At 58.0% G+C, this 12,689-nt stretch overlaps 1 protein-coding gene and 1 long non-coding RNA gene across 7 annotated transcripts; one reads left to right on the plus strand and one right to left on the minus strand.

Moving 5' to 3' along the window:
• LOC122209918 lies at window positions 1–567 on the minus strand. Its single transcript, XR_006197832.1, has 2 exons — window positions 503–567; window positions 1–344 (listed from the first exon to the last, which is right to left on the minus strand). It is a non-coding gene; the product is annotated as an uncharacterized LOC122209918 (long non-coding RNA).
• A 3,678-nt stretch (window positions 568–4,245) lies between these two features.
• SH2B1 (SH2B adaptor protein 1) lies at window positions 4,246–12,689 on the plus strand. Of its 6 annotated transcripts, none has more exons than XM_042921220.1 (10): window positions 4,246–4,589; window positions 6,599–7,626; window positions 7,904–8,005; window positions 8,255–8,346; window positions 8,459–8,634; window positions 10,266–10,478; window positions 10,663–10,874; window positions 10,986–11,213; window positions 11,627–11,726; window positions 11,905–11,996. In XM_042921220.1, coding segments are annotated over exons 2-10 (2,064 nt in total). In that variant the 5' UTR covers window positions 4,246–4,589; window positions 6,599–6,687; the 3' UTR covers window positions 11,907–11,996. The 6 variants fall into 6 exon arrangements, with proteins under 6 accessions (XP_042777154.1, XP_042777156.1, XP_042777155.1 ...); XM_042921221.1 differs by lacking the exon at window positions 4,246–4,589 and adding an exon at window positions 4,641–6,230; XM_042921222.1 differs by lacking the exon at window positions 4,246–4,589 and having other exon boundaries at window positions 4,639–7,626; window positions 10,266–10,469.

Genomic DNA, 12,689 nt, shown 5'->3' on the forward strand with positions numbered 1-12,689 from the left:
TTACGATCACAGTTTTATAGTAAAGAATACAAATTAGCAACAGCCAGATGAAAAGATGACGTAGAGTGAGGTGAGGTCTGGGAGGGTCCACAGGCAGAGCTTTCGTGCCCTCCATGGAACCAGGGCATGCCACCCTCCCGGCACATCAATGTGGTCACCAACCAGGAAGCCCCATTGAGTTTCAGTGCCCAGAGTTTTTCATTTCATTTCTTAGACGTGATTGATGAAGTCCTCGCCATGTGACTGAACTCAATCTCCAGGGAGGGCAGGGGTCCAGCTGCCTCAAAATCCCAAACCTCTTGGGAGCCTGGCTGGCTCAGTCGGAAAAGCATGTGACTCTTGGTCTGGGGGAGGGGGAGTGAATTTGAGCCCCACGTTGGGTGTAGAGATTATTTACATAAATAAACGAACTTTTAAAAATCCCAAGCCTCTAATCACAAAGTTAGTCTTTCTGGTGACCAGCTTAGTGCCTGAAGCTATCTAGGGGCTTGCCATCAGTTACCTCATTAGCAAAAACTCTGTGCCAGGGGGTGCCTGGGTGGCTCAGTCGGTTGAGCTCTTGATGTGGGCTCAGGTTATGATCTTGTGGTTCAGGAGTCCAAGCCCCGCGTCGGGCTCTGTGGAGCCTGCTTGGGATTCTGTCTCCTTCTCTCCCTGCCTCTCTCTCTCTCCTTCTCTCTGTCTCTCTCATAAACAAACAAACAAACAAACAAACAAACAAACAATTTTTTAGAAATTAAAAAACTCTGTGCCGGGAAGCTGGGACAAAAACCAAATTCTCCACTATACGGCAGACAGTCGTTGGGTGACCCAAGCTGAGCCGATGGGACTCAACCCTGTTGCGTTTACTGGAACTATTGGGAAAGCTATGATCTTTCCCCAGGACGATTGTTAAGCTAGTAGAAAGTACGCTTGGAGCTGCTGGTAGCCATCTGGCCACCCATGAGGGGACCATCTGCCTAAGGATTAAGACAGTCCAGAGGAAAACAGAGCTAGGAGACTGAGACCAAGTTCAAATGGACGTTTATTTGAGCCTCTGGCTTCAGCCATCCCACCTCTGATTTTTCAATTCTGTGAACCAGTAAGCTCCTCCTCTTTTCGTGCTGAGACCTTGAGGTGGGGGGGGGGGGTGCTCTGTTACCGGTAGCTAAAGGCATCCTGAGTATCACATCCTCTGTTCCTGGGGAAGAAGTGCTTCTCCCTTTTATATGAATACTTTGGCTTAACGTGGGTCCTGGATCCTACTGTTCTACCGTCCCCCTAACCTCACTCCAGTTACTATCATTTCTACTGGATCCTCTCCCTTTAGACTTTCCATGTAATCAGGTCTCCCTCAGGACTCGGCTCTCCAGATTCCCCCTCCTGTTTCTTCACCTTCACCTTCATTCCCACCACCCACCACCACTTGGCTTCTGCTTCTCCCACTTCCCCAAAATCACTCTCACCGAAGTTGCTGAGCAGTCGCTGAGTTGCCGAGGGACAGAAGCAGAAAAATATTCACCTTCAGCCTAGAAGACTAACCTAAAGCCTGCAGAGTTCTGACAAGGATCAAATACGTGCTGGCTGCCATAGTCTTAAAGGGTCTCGTGACTGTCAGCACATCTCACCGATAGTTAATATTGAACCGAATGATAAGCACCAGGGAAATCTTGCGAAAGTGGTTTTACGAGTAGAAATTCGAAGAAAACATTTGTGATCTAATACTCCCTGCACACGCCCTCCCCCGTGAACACTAAGCATATAAACACCACCGTCATACAGCAACAGTGCAGATCTTTCTGCCCATGGGTCTTGTCCCCGTGCTATAATAAAAGCACCTCTTTGCGTCAAAAACATCTCAAGAGGGGCGCCTGGGTGGCTCAGTCGGTTGAGCGTCCGACTTCGGCTCAGGTCACGATCTCGTGGTTCGTGAGTTCAAGCCCCGCGTCGGGCTCTGGGCTGATGGCTCAGAGCCTGGAGCCTGCTTCCAATTCTGTGTCTCCCTCTCTCTCTGCCCCTCCCCCGTTCATGCTCTGTCTCTCTCTGTCCCAAAAATAAATAAACGTTAAAAAAAATTAAAAAAAAACAAAAACATCTCAAGAATTCTTTCGTGACCGTTTGTTCATGGCCACACATCATTAGTCGTCAATGTTTTCTGTAGGAGACCATGTCAGGACCATGGATTCCTTTTTAATCGTTTGCCTGTGATGTGTCTGCCCAACTGCCCCCCCCCCCAACTTTGTTGTGTGGTTTCTCTTCCGAGAGTAAGAATGCCCAGCTTTTTTTCTTTTTTGGAGGAATGCCCTCAGGCCACTGGGGGCTTCGCCTTGATAAACTGATGTCTCCAGGAGTATCCCTTTGTCAAAAGCTGAGGAACGTGGGTATATGTCCCTTGTTTCTGGACAAATCTGAGGCATAACTTTCATCCAGAGCTCCCCTGCAGGATCACGTTGAACTACTCTCTGCCTGAGGTCACACGTTTGCTTGGTTTCCTTTCCTTCCCTCTCCTGCTTCTCCCACTCTTACTGGTTTCTTCTGGTAGCACTTTTTGACTAAATCACGTGCACACAAATCCTCCTCTCAAGGTGTGCTTCTGGGAAACGTGACCTAAGACATCATCTCGGCGCTTTCCACTCCCGTGTCGCTGCCTACCTGTTAAGTGCGGCTTGTTTTCCAGAATTAGGTCCGGGGCCCTATTCTACCGATATTGCCTGGACACTCTCACTGATGTCCGTGGCTTCAACCACTACTCACTTCTGATCGCCACCAAACTGCTTTACGCAGCTCACTGTAGCTCTCTCTCTGCTGGACAGCTCCTAGTTGTCCTTGACCGCTCCTGCACTAATACAGTCGTCATTACCTACATGTGGCTACTGTAATTAATTAAAACTTCAATTCCATTCCCTCGTCACACTGGCCACATTTCAAGTGCTCGATAGCTACACGCGGCTAGTGGCTTCCACACTGGATAGTGTCGATACAGAACACCTGTCGTTGCAGAAAGTTTTATCGGACAACTGAGACACATTTCCAAACCTAACTCATCATCACTAGACCCTTGCCTTTCTGCATTCCTCAACTGCGCCTCTCTCCTAGAAACGGCGGGGAGAAACCTCAGAGACTACAGACACTGGAAACTACAGAGGAAGTGTGTGTAAGGGTTTCAGGGAGGAGGGAGGAATTGACATCTTCCTCCGAACTGGGAAGACGAATGGACAAAGACAGCAATGGAGACCTTAGCCAAGACCACCTGCGGGCTGATGTCAGCTTGGTTAGAGCAGAGGCAGAGCTGGGGGAGTACAGCTGGCTAGGCAGGAACTTGCTTTCTACAACGAATTTTTCCAACTCCATCTGGCAGCCTCAGCCTTGAATAAACATTCTTGTGTGAGTCAGGGGATTTATCCATCTCCAGTCTCTTGTGTTCCGGGATGAGTATTTGATCCAAGCCAATCAGCTAAGGTCAGTTCTGGAAGTTTGATTGCAAATCTCAGAAAAGAAGCACGCTGCTGCTACTTGAGTTGCTAAGCTATTAGGACTTAAGTTTGGAGCCAAAGAAAGCCATTTTATCACTGAGATAGGCCGGCCTGCGAGTGAGGCCAAGTGCATGGGGAAAGAAGAGCCTAGAGAAGAACCACAGGTTTCTCCTATCTTTTGGCTCTTTTATTCAACTGTCCCTGAAGAAGCTAGAGCTGCTCTTTTCAATCGCTTCAGCCAAGATTCCCCTATTGCTTAGTTAGGCCAGTTGGAGCTGGGTCAGCGAGAGACCAGAGATGACTGATCTCATTGTGCTTGATTTCAACGCCTCTCTATACCTTAATGATTCTCCATTTCTGTGTCTGGTCTTTACGTCTCTCCTGAGCTCCAGACTGTATGTCCACTGTATGTCCGCCTGCCCCCCGCGACGTCCCACAAGCACGTCCAAAGTGATGTCTTTATTTCTGCCCTTCATCTTTACTTCTCGTCTCAGATGGAGCCTCCTAGACCTCCAGTCTCTTTCCTCCGGGAAGCCAAGGTCGTAAGTTCAGGCTCCGCCTCTTCTCGGGGCCTCAACCAAGGTCACCCGCGTCTTCCCTCGCCGGGCTCCGCGGGGGCGGTGTCTGCGAACCCCGCAGCCGCAGGGCCAGACGCTCTAGGCTGCGGCGGGCCTTGGAAAGGGCCTCCTCATCTCGCTGGTTTCCGGTACCCGGTGGCTTCTCTAGCCTGCACCAGGGCCTCGAGACTCTATCCCCTAAGGTGGCTTCTCATGGTTGACGCCTCTTCCTTTGTCCCGACTTTCCTTCGAGAGGCCGCCTGGTGGCATCCACCCCCTGCCCATGATTGCTTTCGGGGTCCCTTTTAGGAGCAAGCGGAGAAGCCCCTCAGCCGTCCGAGGGTCACCCCCCTCTCAGCGCTCGATGGGTTTGCACGGACTAGGAAGGTGGCGGAACTGAGCGTATAGGCGCCCTTCCCTCTCGCAGCTCTTCTCTATGGTCGCTTCCTTCGGTGACGGGAAAAGGGGTCCCGGCGCCTGCGCAGAAGCGGCCTGGGAGCTAGTCGCGGAGTGCGGGGGGAGGGGCAGGGAGCGGGAGCTGCCGCCGCCGCCGGAGCTAACCGCGGGGACCGAGATGCAGGTGGGACCGGAACCGGAACCCCCCCTCTTCAAGTACCTCTTCCCTCGCCGCGACCCGGCCCCGGCGCCTGAGAGGAGCCCTGGGTGGGGGCGGGCGTGGGGGGTGGGGGCAGAGGCAGGAGGGGCGCTCGGCCCCGGAGAGTGCAGCAGACGGGGCTGGTCCCGAGGCGGCTGCGGCCCCGGGGAATGGGCGGGTCGAGGGTGTCCAGGGAGTAGGGTCGGGTCGGAGTGCATTGACCACCGGGCCCAGAGGGTCCGAGCCGGGAGCGGAGCCTGCACCCTCCACCACCCGCCCTTCGGGAAATTTCAGAACTGAGCCCAGAGGCAGGTGCACCGGGGGAATGTGTCTGAGGCTTGCTTGGCAGAAGAGAAACTGAGTCACCAGCTCAGGAGCCGCAGGGTCAGCGGGCCTGAAGGGGGCCGGGTCTGCCAGTGGTGCAGAGGGTTGGGCGGGCCTGTGTGAGCCGAGGTGGCCACTGCCTGGAGATCGCTCTCCCTGCTGCGTCTGCACCTCTTGGCTCGGTTCCCCTGTGCTCCATGACTCTTGCGTCTCCTGGCTTCTCGTTGGTTTGGAATTGTCCCTGTGGTTGGAGCCATCTGAATGTGTAGGATCTAGGCCAAGGAGGAAGGGGAGGGGTCGCTGGTTGTGGGTCTGAGCAGGAGTCTGAGGTTTGGGGAGACTTTCCTGAGCTGTCCTCCCCGCAGCCCTGGTGCCAGTCATCATCCAACGTAATATGGGGGAGGAACACTAACAAAGAGCCATGGGTTCTAAATGCCAGGCCCAGCTCTGCCACTTGCTAGTTGTAAGAGCTTGGGAAGCCTCTTCCTTTCTCTGATTTCTCTCTTGGAAAAATTGGAACCCATAAAGATAGTAATAACGGGGCAGGCACTTATGGTGTGCTTGCTTTCTGCCAAGCCCTGACAGGTTCCGTTTGATTCTCCCCGCGAGTCTAGGAGTTAGGGATCATGAGCTCTGTTTTATAGATACACGCCCGCAGTCCCGAGAGGACATAGGATCTGTTCAAGATCACGCAGCTAATAGGTGGCCGAGCTGGGACTTCATCCCAGGTCCAACTCCACGTCCCACAGCCTTAACCACCAGGCTCACCAGCCTTTAGGGCACCCTCCCCAGTGAAAGAAGAGGAAGTGAGAAACCCTAGGGCCCCAGCTCCCTGTTATGTTTTATTTACTTTGTGGCCAAGAAAGACTTGCCCTGACCCAACCCACAGTCTTCCCCCGCCTGGTGCTGCCTGGTGCCGCTGCTTCTGGGCCCCAGGCTGAAGGCACAAAGAACTGGGCTGTGGCCATTCCAAGCCTCTGTCACACCGTGCTGGGGTGCTGGGCCCTGGGGTCCGCTTTCAGGACCGTTCTGGTTTCAGTCCATCATCCATTCCGCCTCTTGACTGAGCAGACTCCCTCCCCAGAGCTGGACCTCAGGACGCTCGAGGCAGGGTCTCTAAGCGCTGCAGACCTAGCTCCCTGAGAGCTGGGGCAGGGAGGGGCTGTGACAGGCTGGTCCAGCCAGTCCCTGGGGACGAGGACTATGCAGGGGGCAAAACCGTAGACTTGGAGTTCTGAGACTTCTCTGAGCTTCGGTTTCCTCACCTATTATCAAGGTTATTAAAGCCTGTTGCAGGGAAAGGTAAGAACACATGGGAAGCATGTGATAAACCTCGAAGGACCTGTTTTGGAGAAGGGAGGTGGTGTGAGTGGTGAAGACTCCTTTTTAGAGGCAGGTGCTTTGCGGGCGCGTGTCGCTCCCGGAACCAGAACCAGGGGGAGTGGGTTGGGAAGGCAGCGGGGCAGGTGCACCTCCCTCGCCCCGGGGAGCCAGCTGAATGGGGTGTGTGGGGTGTGAGGCTCTGGGACAGGGAAGGGAGGCGGTGTGGTGTGTTCCCCACTGCTTTCCGAGGAATCCAGACCAGAGTGGGGAGTCCGCTCGGGGTGGGGCTCTGCCCCCAGTCCCACCTCAGCAGTGACTCGGTGTATGTGCCTCTCTTCCTTCTGCAGCTGCTGTCGCTCACCCCGTGTCTTCTGGCCGCTTCCCTCTTTGCTGCCCCTCCCCACAGGCTCCCCCTCTCCACCTCCTGGGGACCATCATGAATGGTGCCCCTTCCCCGGAGGACGGGGCCTCCCCCTCCCCTCCCCCTTTGCCACCACCCCCTCCCCCGAGTTGGCGGGAGTTCTGTGAGTCCCACGCCCGGGCTGCCGCCCTGGATTTTGCCCGCCGTTTTCGCCTCTACCTGGCCTCCCACCCCCAGTATGCAGGGCCCGGGGCCGAGGCTGCCTTCTCCCGCCGTTTTGCTGAGCTCTTCCTGCAGCATTTTGAAGCTGAGGTGGCCCGGGCCTCCGGCTCCCTCTCACCGCCCATCCTGGCTCCCCTGAGTCCCGGTGTGGAGATCCCGCCACACGACCTGTCCCTTGAGAGCTGCAGGGTGGGCGGGCCCCTGGCTGTGCTGGGCCCTTCTCGATCATCTGAGGACCTGGCCGGCCCCCTCCCTTCCTCAGTCTCTTCCTCTTCTACGACCTCCTCGAAGCCGAAGCTAAAGAAACGCTTCTCTCTCCGCTCCGTGGGTCGCTCGGTCCGCGGTTCAGTCCGCGGCATCCTGCAGTGGCGGGGGACCGTTGACCCACCCTCCCCAGCTGGGCCCCTCGAGACCTCCTCGGGCCCCCCAGTCCTGGGTGGAAACAGCAACTCCAACTCCTCTGGCGGGGCTGGGACCATTGGCAGGGGACCGGTTAGTGATGGAACATCCCCCGGGGACAGATGGACTCACCGATTTGAGAGGCTGAGACTCAGTCGGGGCGGGGGGGCCTTGAAGGATGGAGCAGGGATGGTGCAGAGGGAAGAGCTGCTGAGTTTCATGGGGGCTGAAGAGGCAGCCCCGGACCCAGCCGGAGTGGGCCGGGGAGGAGGGGCAGCGGGGCCTGCCTCAGGGGGAGGAGGGCAGCCTCAGTGGCAGAAGTGTCGCTTACTGCTTCGAAGTGAAGGAGAAGGAGGAGGAGGAAGCCGTCTGGAGTTCTTTGTACCGCCCAAGGTGAGGCCCCGAGGAGGGTGGGGAACCGAGGAGGGTGGGGAACCACCGGGAGCGGGGCGACCGAGCCACCAGAGTGGGACAGCCCACACGCGTAGCCCTGCTCGCTTTCGTTTCTAAAGCTCCTGACTCTGGGGTAGCAGCCGTGGGCAGGACCGCAAAAGTAGTGCTGTGGTCCTTTGTCTGACTCCCTTAGGGCTCGGGAGGAAAGATGGGTCTCTGGAGGGAAGTGAAAGGGGGTCCCTGCACAGTTTGGCTCTTGCTTTCTTTCCCAACTTAGGCGTCTCGGCCTCGACTCAGCATTCCCTGCTCTACCATCACGGACGTGCGGACAACCACAGCCCTGGAGATGCCTGACCGGGAGAACACGTTTGTGGTTAAGGTAGGGGCTCTGGGCTCCTGCCCCCTCGGGGAGCGCTCGTTCTGGGGAGAAAGCTAGGACAGCACACTGAAACGAGGGACTTGGTGACAGGAGGTGCCAGTATGTTGCCCAGGGCCTCGAGAGTGTGTCTGTGGGGCAGTGGCCCCTCCGGGGGGAGGAAAGCGGGGGAGGGTGTTCTTGTTGTCAGCACGGGTGGCTAAGGGCCTCCGGACCTGGAAGTGGCCCGTGGGCCTCCTCTTGTCCCCATAGGTGGAAGGCCCTTCCGAGTACATCCTGGAGACAGTTGATGCTCTACATGTGAAGGCCTGGGTGTCTGACATCCAAGAATGCCTGAGCCCGGGGTGAGTGAGGAGCCTGACTGCTGTCACTGAGGGGACCCGGTGGGGGTGGGGAGCAGCCTTGGGGCTGTCACTGGTGAGTTGCCTCACAACACCATTTTCCCTGTCTCTGCAGACCCTGCCCCGCTACCAGTCCCCGCCCCATGACCCTCCCCCTGGCCCCTGGGACCTCATTCCTTACGAGGGAGAACACAGACAGCCTGGAGCTGCCCTGCCTCAATCACTCAGAGAGCCTGCCCAGCCAGGATCTGCTGCTGGGACCCAGCGAGAGCAATGACCGCCTGTCGCAGGGTAAGGGCGGAGCCTTAGAGCGCTGTGAACTTCAGAACCCCACCGGGCCAGGCCCAGGCCCTCCCTCCCGACTCTACCGCGCACCCCAGTCCCACCCCTCAGCCGCCTCTTGTCACCCACCGACTGCCCGTCCCTTGTCCCCGTACGTGCCACACCGCAGTTTGCCACTTAGAACCGTCGCCATCGCCGCCTCGCACGAACCCCGGGCGAACTCCCGTCCAGCCTTCCGTGTCCGGCCTTTTCTCCTTTTCCGTGAGCCTTGTGCAGATGTCCACTCTGGCTGGACATAGTGGTTCCCTTCTCCGAGCTCCCGGAACGCTTTGTACACATCTTTGTTTGGTTCTTACTGTGCATTTCTGTACACGTGTCAACGGCACGAGATCTTCTCTCGACTCTGTACTTCTTGGCCTGACTAAAGATGCACAGGGCCTACCCACACACAGGCACGCCCAAAGACATGCATCTGCCTGGCCCAGTTCACCTTTGTAGACTCCATTATACTCTCTCTCCTGCTCCTCTGTTCTGGGTCTAGGGTTCATGGTGCCTGGCTGTGATCACTGAGGAAACAAATGGATTAAAGAATGTTGGAGCTAGGATGGACCTTACGAGTCATTAGGTCCAATCTCCTCGTTTCCAGACCCCTCAGGCAGCTAAGACCAGGGAGGGGAAATGGCTTTTCTGAGGTCACCTGAGAGTCACTGACAAAGACGGGGGCCACGCTGGTCCGCTTCCTGCACCACTACACCTGTCTTCTGAGCGCTGACAACGTACGCCATTGCCGTAGGCTCAGGCCTGCCACCAGCAGACATTCCGCAATGCCCTGCTACCTCCCTGACCTTGTGCGAGGCTCTGGGGCAGGATAGGGGAGCCCGGAGATGCCTGAGACGAGCTTCTTGCCTTCCGTGGGCTCCCGGTCTAGTTGAGTTGACGGGCTCTCGCTCCCTCTGGAAAGCAGGACGCTAACACGGAGAGCCTGTACTTAGTGTTTCTGAGTAGCACAGGCAGAGAGCTTCCCGGGAGCTCAGAGGAAGCGGAGAGTCGCGGAAGGTGGGATAGACAGGATACTACACAGAGGAGGTGAGAGGAAAGAACAGGGCTTGGAGGAGGAGGCAGAGGGCGAGAGCACAGCCCTGCAATGGGGGCGGGGGAGCCCTGGGCAAATCGGACAGGATGCTCAGGCTAGCATGGAGGGCACAGGGACACGAGTCAACGTGAAGGTCAGGTCGCCTAGGTTGGGCAGGTCGGTAGGAGGATCTCTGACGTCTCTGAGGGTTGGAGAGTTGGTCCTGAAGGCCGGAAAAGGACCCTATGTGATGCGAAAATATCCGAGGGATTCTTCGCGACGCCCACCTCCGCGACAGTCGCTGTCATTTCAGCTGTCGATTCAGAGAAACTAGAGGTGCGTTGGACTCCAGGCCCGGACGTCCGTCTGTGGTCCCTCAGCAGGGCCTGAGGCAGGAGTCGGGAGCCGGAGGGGGAGAACAGCAGCGGCCACCGCCGACAGAAGGACCCGGCGTTCCGGCCGGCCGACCGCGCCGGTGCGCGCAGGACAGGCTGGCTGGTGGCCGACCAGTCCTGGCAAAGAGTAGTTTCTCGGCTTCTCAACCTGGCCCTCCTCCCTTGTTTTCCAGGGGCTTATGGGGGCCTCTCAGACCGCCCCTCGGCGTCCATCTCCCCCGGCTCCGCCTCCATCGCCGCCTCCCATTTTGACTCCATGGAACTGCTTCCCCCAGAGTTGCCCCCCCGTGTCCCCATCGAAGAGGGACCCCCAGCGGGCACAGCCCATCCCCTCTCAGCTCCCTACCCACCCCTGGACACTCCGGAGACGGCCACAGGTACCAGAGGTGAGAGTGTGTGTCTGCGTCCGGGCCCGGTTGCCCGCCCTCGGGAGACTCTCCTCTCGGGATCCTGAAGGATCTGACCCGGGGGAGGGAGGTGACGTGTGAGGGGAAAGCAAGGCTTTTCTTCTCCCAGGATGGGGGAGGCTTCCCTGACACCCCGGTTTCCCTCCCTCTCTCCTTCCTGAAGGATCATTCCTGTTCCAGGGGGAGTCAGAGGGAGGTGAAGGGGACCAGCCCCTCTCAGGGTATCCTTGGTTCCACGGGATGCTCTCTCGACTCAAGGCCGCCCAGCTAGTGCTGGCCGGAGGCACCGGCTCCCATGGCGTCTTCCTGGTACGTCAGAGTGAGACGAGACGGGGTGAATACGTCCTCACTTTCAACTTCCAGGGCAAGGCCAAGGTGAGTGAGGAAGAGGCCGTGCGGCACGCAGTGAGCCCGCGGGTGGAGCGGGGGAACGTGGCCGTGCAGGGGAGAGGGGCTCCCGCTTCACTCTGCTCATCCTGCCCTCAGCACCTGCGCCTGTCGCTGAACGAGGAGGGTCAGTGCCGGGTCCAGCACTTGTGGTTCCAGTCCATTTTCGATATGCTCGAGCATTTCCGAGTGCACCCCATCCCTCTGGAGTCTGGAGGCTCCAGTGACGTTGTTCTTGTCAGCTATGTCGTGTCCTCCCAGCGACAGCAGGGTGAGCAGAGCAGGTCTGCAGGGGAGGAGGTGCCCGTGCACCCAAGAAGCGAGGAGGTGTGTGTGCCAGCAAGACGGGGCGGGGGGCTGTGAGGAGGAGAGGCTTCGTCAGGGAGAGTAGGGCAGAGCAGGCTCCTGGGTGTTGGGCTTTCGGAGGGGAAGCAGGACACTGAGGACGTAGGGAGGCAGAGGTTCCTCACTGGAGCCGGGAGGAAGCAGAAGCTGGGCCGGTGCATCCCCATTCCATCAGACCCCTCTGTTCCATCATCTGTGTGTCTCTTGGATCGGTCCTCTCCAGCCTTGTCTTTGCCCTTTGTCACAATCTCACCTTGGGCCTGCCCTCCTGGGGGATGCTCGGTCTGATCCCCCCCCCTCCCTCCTCCCTCGATGTCTGACGTCCCTGTCTGATCTCTCCTTTTCCCCACCCCAACGTCCCATCTGTCCCCACGTTGCCCCTCCCCCTCCCCCAGGCCGGGAGCAGGCCGGGAGCCATGCAGGGGTGTGCGAGGGAGATCGATGCTACCCCGATGCCTCCTCCACCCTCATGCCCTTCGGAGCGAGTGACTGTGTGTAAGTGTGGTCCTCCTCTCACCGCCGCCCATGATCCATCTTCCATGGACGGGGGGGTTGCTCAGGAGACGGGATGTGGGGGAGATAGCACGTGGCTTCTGGGGGGATGAGTGCAGGGGAGGCCGCCGCAAGAGCTGGCCTCCCCTCCACAGTCTGTCTTCTTACCATTCCTATCCAGAACCGAACACCTCCCATGACCCACCCCAGCCCCCTGAACCCCCTTCATGGACAGATCCCCCACATCCTGGGGCAGAAGAGGCGTCGGGGGCGCCAGAAGTGGCGGCAGCAGCAGCCGCAGCAGCCAAAGAGAGGCAAGAGAAAGAGAAAGCGGGCAGTGGAGGGGTCCAGGAAGAGCTGGTCCCCGTGGTTGAGCTGGTCCCCGTGGTTGAATTGGAAGAGGCCGTAGCACCAGGCACGGAGGCCCCGGGAGGCGCCGGATCTGGTGGGGACCCCGGGGCCACCCCAATGGTGCAGCTGCAGCAGTTACCACTAGGGGGCGATGGAGAAGAAGGGGGCCATCCCAGAGCCATTAATAACCAGTACTCCTTCGTGTGAGACACCCTACCCCGCTCTTTCTCCACTCTTCTTGCTCCCCAGCCCTTAGTTCATGAGATTGGGGCTGGGCAGGGATGTAGAGGAGCGGTAGGAATCCCCTCCCCACGTGCTTCCTGACCCTTGACGGCCAAGGGCATATATGTTGGTACAAGAAGAGGTTCGAGAGCCCTGTTAACTCCCCGGTTCGTACACTACAGGCGCCCCATCCCCTGGGCAGGGGATTTGGGCTCCATTACCTCCCTGAGGGGCTCTTATGGTCAGCCCCACCCCTGGGGGCCTTTTCCCCATTAACCACCCCCCCAGCCCGAGGAAGGGTGAGGGGGAAGGGCTGTCCGTTATATTAAGGTGGTTGTTGTTGTTGTTTTAAACAAAATGGAGAAGCATAAATAAATAAAAGGGTTTATCTCA

The sequence above is a fragment of the Panthera leo genome, chromosome E3, assembly GCF_018350215.1.
Source record: "Panthera leo isolate Ple1 chromosome E3, P.leo_Ple1_pat1.1, whole genome shotgun sequence".
NCBI classification, from domain to species: Eukaryota; Metazoa; Chordata; class Mammalia; order Carnivora; family Felidae; genus Panthera; species Panthera leo.

Excerpts from the sequence above, each read along its gene's own strand:
- SH2B1 (XM_042921225.1), top strand. The coding sequence starts at position 6,688 with ATGAATGGTGCCCCTTCCCCGGAGGACGGGGCCTCCCCCTCCCCTCCC. Across the intron at positions 8,006-8,254 it reads AGAACACGTTTGTGGTTAAG|GTGGAAGGCCCTTCCGAGTA; the intron begins GTAGGGGCTCTG and ends TTGTCCCCATAG. Across the intron at positions 10,470-10,662 it reads CACTCCGGAGACGGCCACAG|GATCATTCCTGTTCCAGGGG; the intron begins GTACCAGAGGTG and ends TCCTTCCTGAAG.